The 14,960-nt window shown below is 47.6% G+C and overlaps 1 protein-coding gene across 4 annotated transcripts; it reads left to right on the top strand.

The window, feature by feature from the left end:
* Positions 1-2,342: 2,342 nt before the first annotated feature.
* Positions 2,343-12,774, top strand: LOC308323154 (uncharacterized protein). Of its 4 annotated transcripts, none has more exons than XM_080774811.1 (2): positions 2,343-2,728; positions 3,574-12,774. In XM_080774811.1, exon 2 carries the CDS (start codon positions 3,646-3,648, stop codon positions 12,235-12,237), a length of 8,592 nt encoding a protein of 2,863 aa, XP_080630937.1. In that variant the 5' UTR covers positions 2,343-2,728; positions 3,574-3,645; the 3' UTR covers positions 12,238-12,774. The 4 variants fall into 4 exon arrangements, with proteins under 4 accessions (XP_080630937.1, XP_080630936.1, XP_080630935.1 ...); XM_080774810.1 differs by having other exon boundaries at positions 3,569-12,774; XM_080774809.1 differs by lacking the exon at positions 2,343-2,728 and adding an exon at positions 2,745-2,842 and having other exon boundaries at positions 3,569-12,774.
* Positions 12,775-14,960: the final 2,186 nt, after the last annotated feature.

Below are 14,960 nucleotides of genomic sequence, written 5' to 3'. Positions count from 1 at the left end.
TTTACAGTACATTAGGGTAGAAGGATAAAGCCCTGGGGGACACCGGTCAACAAAGTATATAGGCCTATATGGCTCTAAAGTGTAGACTAAAAGTATGTGCAAAGTACACCAGGCAAATGGTGGCAGGAGGTTATTGGCATCCTAGTCTTGCACGTTGCCAGACTGACTTGTGAGTCTGTTGGCATGCTGGCAGACAGATGCCCAGCTTTGTGGTTAGATAGGGCTTGGCGACTGAGCGAGACCTTTGGAGTCGAGGGGGTCAGTGTGACTAATCAAACAGTGATCTGGACTAAAGCTTGCCATTGCAGGGGCGTTCATCATTCTTTCCCTTTGGCTTATCCGCTGCATGCTGTCCTGCTGTTCCACTGTTATGCCTGACGTAGAGTTCAAATTGGCACATGGCACTCTTTGTAAGCTATAATGATACACAAACACACAAGAAGATATACAGTTATACACAAAAACGCACACATAAGAACGCAGACACATAATTATTTTCCTAGCTGTCTCCTATCCTCCAAAATTGCACACAAGAGGTTTTAAGACAGGTTTGCCTGGTGATATAGGTGTGTATTTATCATAGATAATGTAGGCCAGTGCGTCTAGTAGAGCTAAATGAACCACAGCATATCCTCCTTAAGGTTTCAAGAGGAAAATAACGGTGCATGTTGTTTCTCCATTATATCCCAAATTAAAGTAAGTGTTTAAAATGGGATCTGAGGGGTGAGTTCTCTCATCACCTTGACTTTCCTGATACAAATGAAAAACGTTACATGAGGCCCAGCGTGCCTTCAATCATCTCCTTATGCAACCTCACATGCGATGGGAGCTGTATGCTGAAAGTTTCCATTGACCTAATGACACAGAATTAACGGTAATCTCCAGACCTATTAGGTTAGTAACAGAAATGAGACACCCCCCCCACACACACACACACACACACACAAACTATTATGGAACATGACCTGCATGGCGGCATCTTCCTCAAATGCATTCACCAAAATGAGAACGTACAAAAAATATCACAGGTTTAAAAGACGTAAATTCAGAGCTAGGGGAAAGATGTTTTTCTTGTTTTTTTTCATGTTTGCTGTCTTTTAACTCTTAATGTCCAAATGATAAAAAATGTAAAAAATAATCGTGTTTAAAGTGTGAGTATAGTCTAGAAGTGGTGGACAGTACTTTACTTTACTTTATACTTACTTTATAGGCCTACTTACATCTCAGAGACACACTTAACATAAATTAATCACTTCAGCACGTTTTATACTTTCAAAAGATTTGTATACATTTTGAAAATAATGAATACTTTTAGCTAATACTTTTGTACCGTTTAATTTTGAATACCGAATATAGGGTATTGATACTTTTAAGTAAAAAATCTCTCATCAGTCATCATTATGACGTAACATGTCTATTTGCTCAGACACATGACGTAAATTCTCCATTCGTAGACAATGGGAATGTAATGTTTGTGTGAGACGAAAATCTACACTACTGAATCTACACGTGTAGGACAAAAACACAGATTTGCTCAGACACATGATGTAAATTCTCCATTCATTGTCAATGGGAATGTAATGTTTGTGTAAGACGAAAATCTACACTACTGAATCTACACACACTACTGAATATAGGAGGGGCTAGCGGCCTATAGCGCCCCATAAAAATGAGACTTTTTCAGTGTGGTACTGGTTATGCAGGGGCAGCTCAAACATAGCCTATAGGCTATGTTTGAGACCCACTTGTGTGAAGGGTGCGTTACAGTATACTGTAACGCAGCCTTCACAAGTGGGTCGAGTTCTGCATGTAGCACGGTCTACTCTTTCACCTTTAACCTCATGTCCCTCCAGTAAGCCCCTAGCTTGCGTGCGCATGCCACACACACACACACACACACACACACACACACACACACACACACACACACACACACACACAGCCACGCTGCCCACGCACACATGCAGTTGTAGCTACTCCCATGGCAACCCGTGTATCAGTCAAGTGGGCAAAGTGTGGGTTTGTTCTGTGTGCCATTATCTCTCCACTGTCTTTTCATGCTCGTGCGCCCAGGCGAACTGCTAAAGCTATGGCTATCTGGCCTTGATAGCATGGGTCTATATATAGTGGGTCCCTGTGACTGAGCTGGCTCCGAGTGTCAGATTCCCGGGGCATACATCCATCCTGGACGGATCAGCACCTGCTGCTAACTATAAACCCACCACCACCCACTACGCCCCACCCACCCCGAAAAACCAGCCCAACTCAGACAGGGAACTCACACTGACAAACCAAACATCAGCCTGGAGAAGAAAAAATAAGACCCAGGTTAGACACAGCAAGCCCTTTTTCCTGGAGCCAGCTCTAGGGGAGGGGATACACAGAGAGAGAGAGAGAGAGAGAGAGAGGGTAGAATAGATTAGTTTAGAGGGAACCAAAGTGTAAGTCCTACATGTGAGATGTGCTCCTTTCCTTCAGCAGTGTCTTATTATATGGCAGGCACCACCAATGTGTTTCTGTAGTTGTCTAGACGGCGGCTCAGCCCTGGCTGAGCTTTGCTGAACGCTGGTCAATGCTGGCCCCCGGGGTCAGGGCACATGTATAGTATTTCTGCAGTCTTTGGACGGCTCTGTGGATTCAGAGGGACAGTGGATTGGATGAAGAGGACCTATTGCAACGCACGAGGAACCCGATGCCCTTCAGGAGAACCCTATCGTTCAGCCAAAAGGTACAGTAGAAGCGCTGCCGTCTTTCCCATTGCACCCGCTCACACTGCGGGTGGCCATGGTTTCATGCTCTCTGCAGTTCCGAAGCAAAGCAGTGTGTTAAGGACAGATGAATGGTATGTAACGTCAGAGCCAAATAAATAAATCTACTGTCAAATGTAATGTATATCTGAACTGAGCTCAGTTTAAAGCTTTGTAAAGTAAAATAAAGGTTTGCAAATGGAGCATTATGGATAATCTAAAATTCTTGAAAACCTGTCTGCAATGGAGCCCATCAGTGTGCAAGCGTCTTTTTAAAATGTATAATCTGTAATTACTGCATGAAAGCTTCTGTAAGCATTCTTTAAGCATATTAGCCCACTTATTTATGCCGCTATGTTCATTACAATTTGCATGGTGCATGTGGCAACAGGCCCAAATTAACCTATCTATTTTTATGTTGTAACCCCTTTTAAAACCAAGTAGCGAATTCCCACAGCTTTAGAGAGGTTAAAAAGGTCAATAATTCTGAAGGGGACAGACTTTGCTGCAGACAGGCAAACAGCACAAGAATAATGTGTACTTTACTTACCAAAGTTGCACTAAATAAGCTTATGTCCTACCTAGGATATTCACCCATGATGGAAATGAATGAACTTCAATGTGTATGTCGGTAGAGTGTGTTGACCAATGGCAACTATAACCCCGGTTTTGTTTTGAGCTGGAGACCTGGCTGTGTTACATTTATTACCCTGCATTCTTTCTGCTATCCTGGCAAACATATACTGTCTAAATATATGGGAAGGATAATGAATGAACTACATATGAACACACACATCAATCTGACCATTTCTCTGTCCCAGTCCAGGTAGAGTCCAGAGCAGACGGCAGGAGAAGACTGGACTGGCCACTGTGAGACTCTGGAGCTCTTGGTCTAGCGATGGACAGCTGGACTCTCCAGGGGGACAGTTACTCTTTCCTGCGCAGTGCGCCCCGCACCTTCACCCTGCGCCACCGCGACGGCACCCCTAACCACGTGGAGATCTTTGACATCACCAACATCACCAGCCATCGCAGTGCCATCTCTGAGACCACCTGCCTGTGTGACATATTCGGCGACGACTGCGAGACACCGTCCCTCTCCAGCAGCCCCGCTTCGCGGTCTCTCGTCCCTGTGCAGAAGGAGGCGGATGGGAGAGCTGCCGCGTCACCGGATGACCGGAACGACTCCTCAGGCTCCTACCACACAGCTCCCGGTTCCAGTGAAGGAGAGGAGTTGTTTGAGGATTCTACAGAAAAGTTCCATAGCCCGACACCGCATAGAAATTATTCGGAGGGCCAGGGAGTGAGCTGTGTGAATCAAAATACTGTTGATCCGTCGGCCGAGGCCCACAGCCCTACTTGTGGTGATAGAACCCCATCTCCTGAACACAACACGGACAGCTCACATACACTCAGCCCAGAAAGAAGAGTGTCATCCTTATCCACATCTTCCGTTGATACGAAAAGTTCCTTCTCATCATCTCAACCAAAACAAGATTACTTGGAAGCTGAATCACGGAGCATCACGCCTAGATCCCAAGACAGACATAGCAGCTTCTCCTATCAATCTTCGACTCTTAGCCCCTCCCCTGAACTCAGAAACAGAGACAATTCCTCATCATCCTCTGAACTGCCCCCATCTTCGTCTGAATCTAGAGGAGCAGCGATCTCACCAGAGCCAAGGAGCATCTCTGGTAATCGAGAGAGGAGCCCCTCGCTGGAACGGATATCAAGGGATTATTCACCACATTTAGTATCATCGACCTTTGCACCCAGGGTCCTTATTTCCTCCCATTCTCCCTCACTTAGCAGCACAGGAATATCACCCCAGTCGAGAGAAACATCAGTCTCCCCCGACTTAAAGAATAGGTCCTGCTCCCCGGATACGCAGGCCTCATCTCCTTATCCGGAACTAAGAGGGAGGATTTCCCTACCAGATCTCTTTAGCAGAGGCTCCACACCGGACATAGAGCACTCTCCCTGTACGCCTGAGCCGATTCATTACCACTCCCCTGCTACACCTACATCTACACCTGCTCCTCACTACACACCTCCTCCACCTCTCATATCTCAAACCTCCACACCTGAACTTAGGCAGCACAGGGTTACACCTGAATCTAAGCCCACCACTCCGTCACCTGATTTACTCAGTGCCACCCCTCCATTAGAGAATCAAACCAGAAGACTGTCCCCCGCTCTCTCACCTGAGATAAAATTGACTCCTCCTGAATCCAGGTTACAAGGCTCCTCACCTTTAGTTGGTTACAAATCAGCCCCGTCATCTGAAGCCGGGTCAAACTACTCTCCAGTAGAACGCCGGCATACTGCTGCTTCACCTGAGATCAGGATCACCGCATCCTCACCCGAGGTCAGAAGGAGAGAGTCGTCTTCTGAAGTGAAGGAGACATCAAACTCCTTGGATCATCACCGTGACTCCATCTCTCCTGGTGCCAGAAGCCTGAATTCAACTCCTCCTCATATAACAGGAATTTGTTATTCTATCGTTCAGCCCGAGGACAGAGACTCAGCCCCATTTCCTGAACTGTCCCATCGCTCCACTCCTGAGTGCAGTCAAATAAATTGGCCACCTGCCCCGAGGAGCAGAGACAGCATACAGAGCAGTACAACAGAGTCCTCTGGTACACCAGGGAGTTCACCTCAGATAGCAGGCGTCACGTGTACTGTCCTTCAGTGTGAGAACCCGGAAACAGCGCTCTCATCTCAGCCAAGGTACAAAACACCTTCACCTGAGCCAAACCATCAAACTCCATCACCAGATACAAAGCCGAATAGTCCTTCACCTGAGCCAAGGTATCCAACCCCTTCATCTGACAGGTGTAAATCTTCTTCACCTCAACGCGGAAAACAAGAGTATTCACCTCTTCCCTGCTCACCTGAATCAAGGTTTATTCGGCTGTCACCTGTTGCCCCGTCACCCGAACGTAGAATTAGTCAGCAGTCTCCTATTGCTCTATCACCTGAACCTAGGTCTGGTCAACAGTCACCTGTTGCCTCTTTAACTGAGCATAGATTTAGTCAGCAGTCATCTGCTGCTCTATCACCTGAACCTAGGTCTGGCCAACTGTTAACTGAACATAGATTTAGTCAGCAGTCACCTGCGGCTCTATCACCTGAACCTAGGTCTAGTCAACTGTTAACTGAACATAGATTTAGTCAGCAGTCACCTGCTGCTCTATCACCTGAACCTAGGTCTAGTCAACTGTTAACTGAACATAGATTTAGTCAGCAGTCACCTGCTGCTCTATCACCTGAACCTAGGTCTGGTCAACGGTCACCTGTTGCCCCCTCGCCCGAACGTAGGTTTAGTCAGCAATCACCAGTTGGTCTATCACCTGAACCTAGTTGTAATATTATCCCACCAGTCTGTCCTTTAAGTAAAGCTGACCACCAGTATACTCATCTGTCTGTTCCCCTGAAAGATATACCTGAGGTTGAGGAGAGTGTCTCTCCATTTGACAAACATAGTACCGACTCAGCCTCTCCCGAGTTATCTGCTGTGGCTGATATTGAAAACGGGCCATCTGCTGTGAAAAGTCCTATCCAGTTAATTGAGGTTTGTGACTTGCCTTTTTCAGATAAAGCGAGAGGGTTAGAACAAAGCGTTGACGGGGAAATAACACTGAATGAAATATACCAGCGGCATAATCCAAATTCTGAGATCGGCCCTACTGTTGTCCATAAGGAAGACTCATTTCCTTTATCACCTGAAGTCAGGAACGACAACTCTCCAACGAAACTAAAGGCTCCCTCCCCTAATCACTCAGTCTCCCTTGGAAGCAGGAGTCCAAATAACTCACCTGCACACACGGCCACATCGAAGTCACCCATACAGAGAGCAGAGGTGCTGCAGCCCACATACCAGACTCACTCTCTAACTCCTGCAAATAGAGAAAACAACATTCATCCACCTGAACACACAGGGAGAGAGCAGTCACAATCTAAAGTCTGCGGTGGAAATAGAGAGAGGCTCACTGAAGACATGGCCCACCGTGTAAACAGGAGGAGAACGCCTTCTCCTCCACTAACCAGGTTCACCCCTGTCCACATAATAGCTCCCGAGAAGCCATACAGACACTGGCAGAACAGAAACTATAGTCCTCCTCAGGTTTTAGCATCCCAACCAGCTGGTAATGTAAAGAAACAGGTGACAACCAGGGGAAACTCCAAAGTTGCCCCCAGTGACAGTAATAGCCAAGCCCACTGGGTCAGACGGGAAAGGGAAATGGAGATGGAGCGGGAGGAGGAGGAGGAGAGAGAAAGAGAAAGGGAGAGAGAAAGGGAGAGAGAGAGAGAAAGGCAAAAGCGTAGGAGGAGGGAGATGGAGAGAGAGAGGAAGAGGGAGGAGCTGTTGTCTGAGCAGGGGGAAGGGAGGTGGGGGGACACCAGTTACAGAGGGGAACAGGTTGAGCTGTCATTCAGTGCCAAGAATAGAAAAGGCCCCGCTGGAGCTCCCACAAGCACAGAGACTCGGCAGAGAGTGCCAACAGCACGCTCCTATTCAGAGAACCTGTTTGCCGCTAGACACATACAACAACAACAGAGCCTCCTCCACGCACAAACTTCCCAGCAAGACAGCCGGGGTGGCGGTCCCATCAGGAGGCAGTACCCCGCTCCGCCCCAGAGTAAGATAGCTGCTCCCAGACGCGCAGCCGCAAACAGGCCCAGCCAGAGCTCCAGCTCCAGCATGGGGAGTGAGCTGGACGAGGCGGACAATGAGGTGCAGTGGTTCAGTGACCTGGCCTTCAGCAGCCTATCGAGCCCCGAGGTGGATTACCTGGACATGTACAACAGCAGCCACCGCTCGTCCACCAATGCCTCCCAGCCCTCCACCCAGGACAGCCCAGCAGGTGCGAACGCTGCCTGGCTGGCCTACGCAGAATTCAAGGGCTCCGCCCCGCGGCTGGATAACGAGGATTTCCTGTTCCAGCAGCCCTGTGGATACTACTCAGACGGTCTGGACCCGTCAAGGCGCTACGAGATGGGCAGCTTTGAGTGTGTGGATGTGGCTGTGGAGAGAGAGGAGCCTCGGAAGGGGAAGAGATGCGTGCCAAAGAGGCAGATCCAGCTGAAGAGAAAGACAGCGGCTGAAATGATGCAGGACGAGAGCAGTGAGAACAGCAGCCCTCTCATCACAGATAGTCCCTTGCAACAGCGGTGCTCAAAAGACTTTCTGAGACAACACAGTACTCCAGCAGCCATGGAAGAGTCTTACCACCCCGAGACCAGCCCCGAGCCTATTAAGAACAACGAGAGAAAATCTAAACTCCAGAAATCCGCGTCTCTGGATGAAACATGCTCCAAAAAGACCACGATGGCTACATGCCTCATTAAAAGTGTTTTGTCCAAGAAGATGCGAAGCGTTGATAAACAAACTGAAGAGCGGGAGATGCCAGGAGTCAGCCCCACCTCTGAAGAGAAAACCCTGCCTCCTCAGTGTGCAGTGGCACCGCTCAGAGAGTCACCAAAAACTGATGAGCGCCGTCTGAGTTCAAGTCTTCGCTCAGACCAAAGCCTCTCACCTGAAGAATTTCCTCTGGGAAGAGACTCAAGCCCACAGGATGAAGGCAGACAACAGAAGGCTGGGAAATTCAGCAACAGGCCGAGTCCAAATAATAACACAGCCAATTTCACCTTGTCAGAGAGTGACAGAGAATGGTCTGATTCTCAACGCAGACAAACAACCTCTTCGGGCACATTTGAAATGAGATCCGAATTCACAGTGCCATTTGACGGTAAAACATCCACCCCCGAAAACATAATCCCTGGAATTGGAGGGGAGCGAGGAGGAGATGACAGTAAAGGATGGGAGGAAAGGCATGAGGCTGGTGACTCAGCAAATGCCACAACCGGAATCACAGGCTCCCGTTTGGCCACCAGAGCCTGCAGTGCTGAGGCCAGGACAACAGACAGTGAGCAGGAATGTGAGGGCCCTGGCACAGAAGACCACAGACAACTGCAGCAATGTGACAACAGCACGTACATGTCAAACACGCCAGAGATTACCCAATTCAAAGTCAGTCCTGCCCGGGAGAATAAGAAGAAAACCTCACTCAATGTCTCTCTCTCACCTGACCTGGAAAATAGACCCGAGCTACACCGCGAGGCTCCATCACCAGATGTGCCTTGTACAGAAAGGTCAGAGGGCAGAGTAGAGAAATCAGAGGAGGTGGAGGAGAACGGAAACAACAGAGTGAAGGCCCCCATGCACAAAGTGCGGGATGTTAGGAAGCTCGTGAAAAATACATACAATCTGTCATTTAAAGCGGCCAGTGCCGCTCTGCCATCATTTGTGAATGATAATGAAAAGCGGGAGGCAAGGGAGGAGAAGATGGAAGAAACAAAACAGGAGAGGAAGGAGGAAAAGATCGAGGAAAGGAGGGAGGCGAGGAACGAAGTGAGGACCCAGGAGAAGAGGGAGGAGATGGCAGAGCAAAGTATGGAGGAACGGGGGGAAGAGCTCAGGGGGGAGAGGAGGGAGGGAAGGAAGGCGGAGGTGAAGCTACCACCAGTCTCTCCATCTCTGCAGCGACAGGCAACACCTCTGTCCCGCCCGCAGCAGCCAATGCAGATCGAATGTAAAGCTGTTTGCTGGAAAGAGGACAAAAACAAAATGAATCCCAGCAAGGCGGAATCTGAGAAAACACGAGAAGAACGGCATGCGTCGCCTCTGCCCCCCTCTGACGTGCCACAGGAGAGTCACACAACACCTGAGGACGCGAGACCTGTCCAACCAGGACCAACTCGACCCGGCCCCGACGCAGAGACGGAAACACAAAGCGTGGAGGTGAAAAGTCACAAAACAACAGACGACGAGGTGAAAAGCGAGGTGGTCAGACGAGACAAGAAGCCTCCCATGTTGGGGAGCCTCCCCAAAGTTCCCAGCAAGGACAGAGAGGTGTCCACCGCTGTCGTGCTGATAAGGGATGGGTCCAGCAAGACCAAGAGATCTCCATCACCAGCCCAGGATGACATTCAGAGCCCGTTCCGCACACAGTCTGTGTCGCCTTCACGCCCTACTTCCAGTATCAGCCCAGGCAGTGGCGGACACTCAGTTTCCATGATATTGAAAGAGAAGGGCTATCAGGCAGACATCGGGTCAGTAGTGGGCGAGGCTCAGGCTACATCTGAAGCCAAAGGAGTCCCCCATAAGCACGTGAACCGCCTGGAGATCCCACTGCAGACCAACACGACCTCAGATGGGTGTCAGGCTGAGCCACGGAGGGAAAGAACCTTCTCCTCCTCGTCCACCAAATCTGGTCCCCCTTCAAAGGTCAATGAAGAGGATGGGAACAGTGATAAATCCATATCAAAAGATGCACCGAAGCAAAACAGTGTGTCTACTGTCAGACATATGCAGCAACATCAGACACCATATCAGACCAAGCAGAAGGAGCCTTTAGATTTTGAAGCAGTGAAGCGACAGGATCCAACGTTCCCGCCAAAATCACCTGCTCCGAGGAGGTTCAGACCTCAGCCTATCGAAGTGAAGTCAACGTCTAAAGAACCACAGCAACCAGAGGTGCCTGGAAGTAACCTGCCAAGCAGCAGGCCTCAAACAATAGAGGTCAAGTCTATTGCTAATAATAATTCTCAAAAGCCAGTGGTGCCCCCTAAACCAAACTACAAATTTAAACCAGCCGATTTTGGGCCGCAGCCAAACGAAACGCAGAAATCAACAGAGGCGACATCAGGTGTAAAACCACTGGCCGAGGAGAGGGCTCAAACAATAGTAGTGTCCTCACCGACGATCTACAGAAAGCTCTCAAATGAGACTGCATCAGCTTCCAACTATACACGAAAACTAGCAGTGTCTGCGGTCTCCAGCTACAAACCTCCCCCAGGCAAAACGTCAGCCGCCATTTCTGGCACGCCGAGCCGATCTACAGCACTCTCCCAGACAGAGGCAACAGATGACAGAGTTCAGCAGCAGCCAGGGACTGCACCTCAGAGTTCCAGACATACACAAAGACCAACAACCTTAGCTACAGCTCAAATTTCAGCCGCAGACCCAATTCCTGCCCTGGCCACGAACCAAGTCCCTGGACCTTCCACTTTCCATGGCCCTGCCTCAGCTGTACCCAGCCAGTCAAACCAGCCAGCTGTTGTGGATCTAAACAGTCAACCACAGCATCGCAGGACGACATATACACAAGAGCAAGCTATGACAGTTACTTCCAACAGTACAAAACAATCCGCTGCTGTGTCCACAACACAAGTGCCGGGATACACACATGCACCACGCCAGCAGTACCACAGATCCCTGTCCAGCGAGCGCTCCCAGAGGATGGATGACATGCGTTTCTATGCCTCCGACGACCCCCCCAGCTATGACGAAAGGGAGAGTTTCAGCCCCTTAGTGCTTCCTGGCGGTCAAGTCAGATCGCCACATCGCTACCACCCCTCCTCCCGCCCTCCGCCGTGCTCCTGCGCCTCAGGCTGCCCCTCTCACCCCGGTCTCACCCCTCCCCACCACCACCACCACAGCCCCCGCAACCTCACTCCTCCCGCGCCCTCACACTCCCCAGGCCAGGCGTTGCCTTACCCTATGGCCCAGCCCCACCCTCGTGCCCACCACTGCAGATCTGATCCGCTGCCCATGAACTACCACCGCAGTTCTCCCAAATCGAGCCCCATGGGCCCTAGCCAGCCGCCACCAGCCATGTACCAGCCGCTTCATCAGCCCCCTGTCTGCCCTCCACACCCCTCCCTCATGCAGCCCCCGTCCCAGCAGATGGACCCCCGGCGCCCTCCCGTTCACCGGTCTCCACATCAGCAGCCACCTGGTGTGGCCGGGGGCCCTTACAGCGACCATAGTCATAGTCACAGCCACTCCCCTAACCTTCCCCCAATGGATGCCCAGTACCTGTGTGGCCCTCAGAGCCTGGGTCCATCCTATGGCTCTGACTACGGGGGTGATAACTCCAGTCTGTACTCAGAGAGCAGCTACGGGCAGACGCCCCGCAGGGTGCTCATGGATCCCGAGACAGGGAAGTACTTCTACATCGAGATGCCTGTGCAGCCGCTGAGGAAGATGCTGTTCGACCCGGAGACGGGCCAGTACGTGGAGGTGCTTATCCCCCAGCAGGCTATGTCCCACTCAGGTCTCTATCCTCCCTCTGCAGCCCCCTATCCATCCCTCCATAACCCCAACATGTATGCCACTTCCCCGCAGTACCTGCCCTACGGAGCTCCGCAGCCCCAGGCTCACCCCCAGGCTCAACCCCAGCCGCCCCGCCACCCCGAGGCCTCTGCCCCAGCGGCACTGCACCAGAGCGGGCCTGGAAACGGCTATGGGAATCCGTCTGGTCAGGGGTCCAAGCCAGAGCCCCAGGGCCATCCGCCGCTGGACCAGAGCTACCTTGAGAGCATGTACTATGTGCCCACAGGGATGAATGCAAGCCCCAACCCCACAGACTGCTACCACAAACACCCCCCTGGCCAGCCCAACGCAGGGGGGAAGAGGTCCTGAAATAGAGGTTAGAGGCCGCCGTCCTGGAGCCTGTTGGGTTTTAAATACACAGTATATTATAGGCTTGTCTAATGTTAGCCTGTAATGTTGTTGGGGTTTTTCACGGAGACTGAAGACAGTGATTCTTTGGTTGTTGTTGTTGTCGTTTTCCCCCCTCGCTGCTTCTATTTTATTATATGTGCTGTTTTTTGGCAGATTATATGGATGTTATTATTCTAAGCTTAATGGTTTTGAAAATACAAACCAAGTTACCCTTTTCTATGATGTGTTCTTTGGACTATGTGATGCCTAAAGCCAAGAAATATGGATCTAAAGCTGTGTGTACATATAACCACATCAAATACTAATAACCATACATGAGCAATATAAATCAATAGATATGAATTGATTAATATGTGTACTTCAACAATCATCTCCTACAAACTTGAAAATGATGTCTCAAGAAGAACCTTGTATTTATTTATTTAATGTTTCTGTTTAATACTGGGTGAGTTTGAGTGACACAAACAATGTCAATAAAATATGTATATGAATGTATATCGGCCTGTGGTGGCTTTTTTGTCACACCAACTGTACACATTTTGTAAATTGGTAAAAGTATCATTCATTATGTACAAATACTCTGTTACAAGTAAAAGTCTGGAATTAAAGTAAAAGTACAAATGTATTGGTATTTGGTATCAAAATGTCCTTAAAGTACCAAAAGTACAAAGCACTCATTATGTACAATGTCCCGTTACACAAGTTTTCAAATGTATAAAATGTATAAAAGTCTTTTGAAAATAGCAAATCTACAATATACTTCTAGATCGGCTATTGGTTAATGTATGTTTTGTAATAATAATCAAAATCTTCAAAGTAACTAGTAACTATTAAAACTGTATACAGTTTTAACTAATTGTAGTGGAGTAGAAGTAAGTATAATAATTTCCTCTGAGATGTAGTGGAGTAGAAGTAAAAGTACAGAAAACTGGAAATACCTCAAAATTGTACTTTCCACCACTGAGCAGTGCATCATAGGATATAGTAGGCCTACCGGTATATACATTTTATTATAAGCAGTTATAATCCTTATTATTATTATTATTAATAATAATAATAATATTATTATAAAATCACACTCACCCTTTCCTTATGTGGTATTGGTTGCTTCTAAATGTTCAAATCAAATCAACACACACTTATTTTCATTTTGGAAATATAGGCAGAGTTTGCTTTGCAGTGGCTGGTTAGCTACAATTAGCAGCCATCCCATCCCTCAATCCGGTTATTTTAGTCGTGACATATGTCAAGTCAAGTCAAGTCAATTTTATTTATATAGCACATTTAAAAACAACAGCAGTTGACCCAAAGTGCTTTCCAGAAAACAGGTAGACCGTAGTCCATCCACAGTGCAAATAGCAGAACATGTAATACAATCATAAAACAGGCCAAGCAAACAAAATAACAACAAAAACAATGAACAACAATAAACAATAACTTCACACAATTCACTTCATATGTGACAGCATATAGCATTAGCATCCTATTTAATATTGCTAAAAGAGATGGGTGAATCTTATGGCAGTGCAGCTCATAGTTTTTTGCCTTCACTCATAACTATAACAATGTTACTATAGGGTTGCAACAGTTATTCAAACTAATCAATAAAAAAGTGTATTAAATAAATGAATCGTCGATCATTGGTCATTTAATAAATAGATTCATAATCGATCCCTAATGGGGCATGGCATTGTAGGTGAAAAGTAAAAAGCAAATGTCAAAAACAATAATAGCTTTTCTAACTCACAACACGCTGCAATTTCTATGACACAATGTGAACATGTAGATCAGTAGGCTATATTTTGTGAATACCTTTGTATTTTATACCTCAACTACATTTGAATGCAGGACAACAGAGTATAGTATACCGTATTTCTACATTGTTGTATTGCTACTGCTACTTCAGAGTAAAATCAGAGTAGGTTACTTCTTCCCACCACTTCCATCCTTTCAACTGTGGCTCTATAATCTCAAAAATGCAATTTGCATTGTAGTTTATTTATTTATGTAAATGTATAAATATTTAGGTGAAGCAGACAAGATTCAGAAAAGTTGTGTTCAGCATAGAGGTGACAGAATTCTTGTCAGTGTAATTGTCTATAACTAGACCTACAACAAATAATTGCAACATTTGCAGTAGGCTATTTACCCTAAAGTGGCTGATGATAAAACTGATTTACAGTAGTCTATATCAATATCATATATGCCAAATTGCAGAAAATTACATAATTTTGTTTTATTCTTTTGTGTGCCATGCCACATTGTGGTATTGCTACTTTTAAATAGATTTTTTTTTATATTTGTATGGACTATGGAGATCTTGCAAGGTGCTTCGCCCCAGTCCTGGCACCAGACACCCATCTAGTGTCAAGGACTGGGAGTGCAAATCATAATAAAATACAGCCGCATGGATAAAGATGGTAGCCTTCCTGACGGGGTAGTCTTTATTTCATATAAAAACTGTTAAATGTAAAAAAAAAACATAATCATATTAATTATAGCAGTTCCGACAGAGAAGGAGAGGAGAGGGGAGGAGGGGAACGATGCCTGCTGTGTGAGCTTTGTAGCCTACTAGGTGCCATAGGTCGAGAAGAAAAGTCTGAAAACCATTCAGGAAACCACCACCATGTTTACACACCTGCTCTGCTACGGTCCAGACTCCAGACCATGGCTCCAGACAG

This window comes from Protomyctophum bolini (genome assembly GCF_963924005.1).
Source record: "Protomyctophum bolini genome assembly, chromosome: 10".
Lineage (NCBI taxonomy): Eukaryota > Metazoa > Chordata > Actinopteri > Myctophiformes > Myctophidae > Protomyctophum > Protomyctophum bolini.
The sequence above is the reverse complement of the archived record's forward strand: the minus strand, read 5'-3'. Positions and strand labels throughout refer to the sequence as shown.

Coding starts and splice junctions, on each gene's coding strand:
- LOC308323154 (XM_080774811.1), top strand. CDS start 3,646: ATGGACAGCTGGACTCTCCAGGGGGACAGTTACTCTTTCCTGCGCAGT.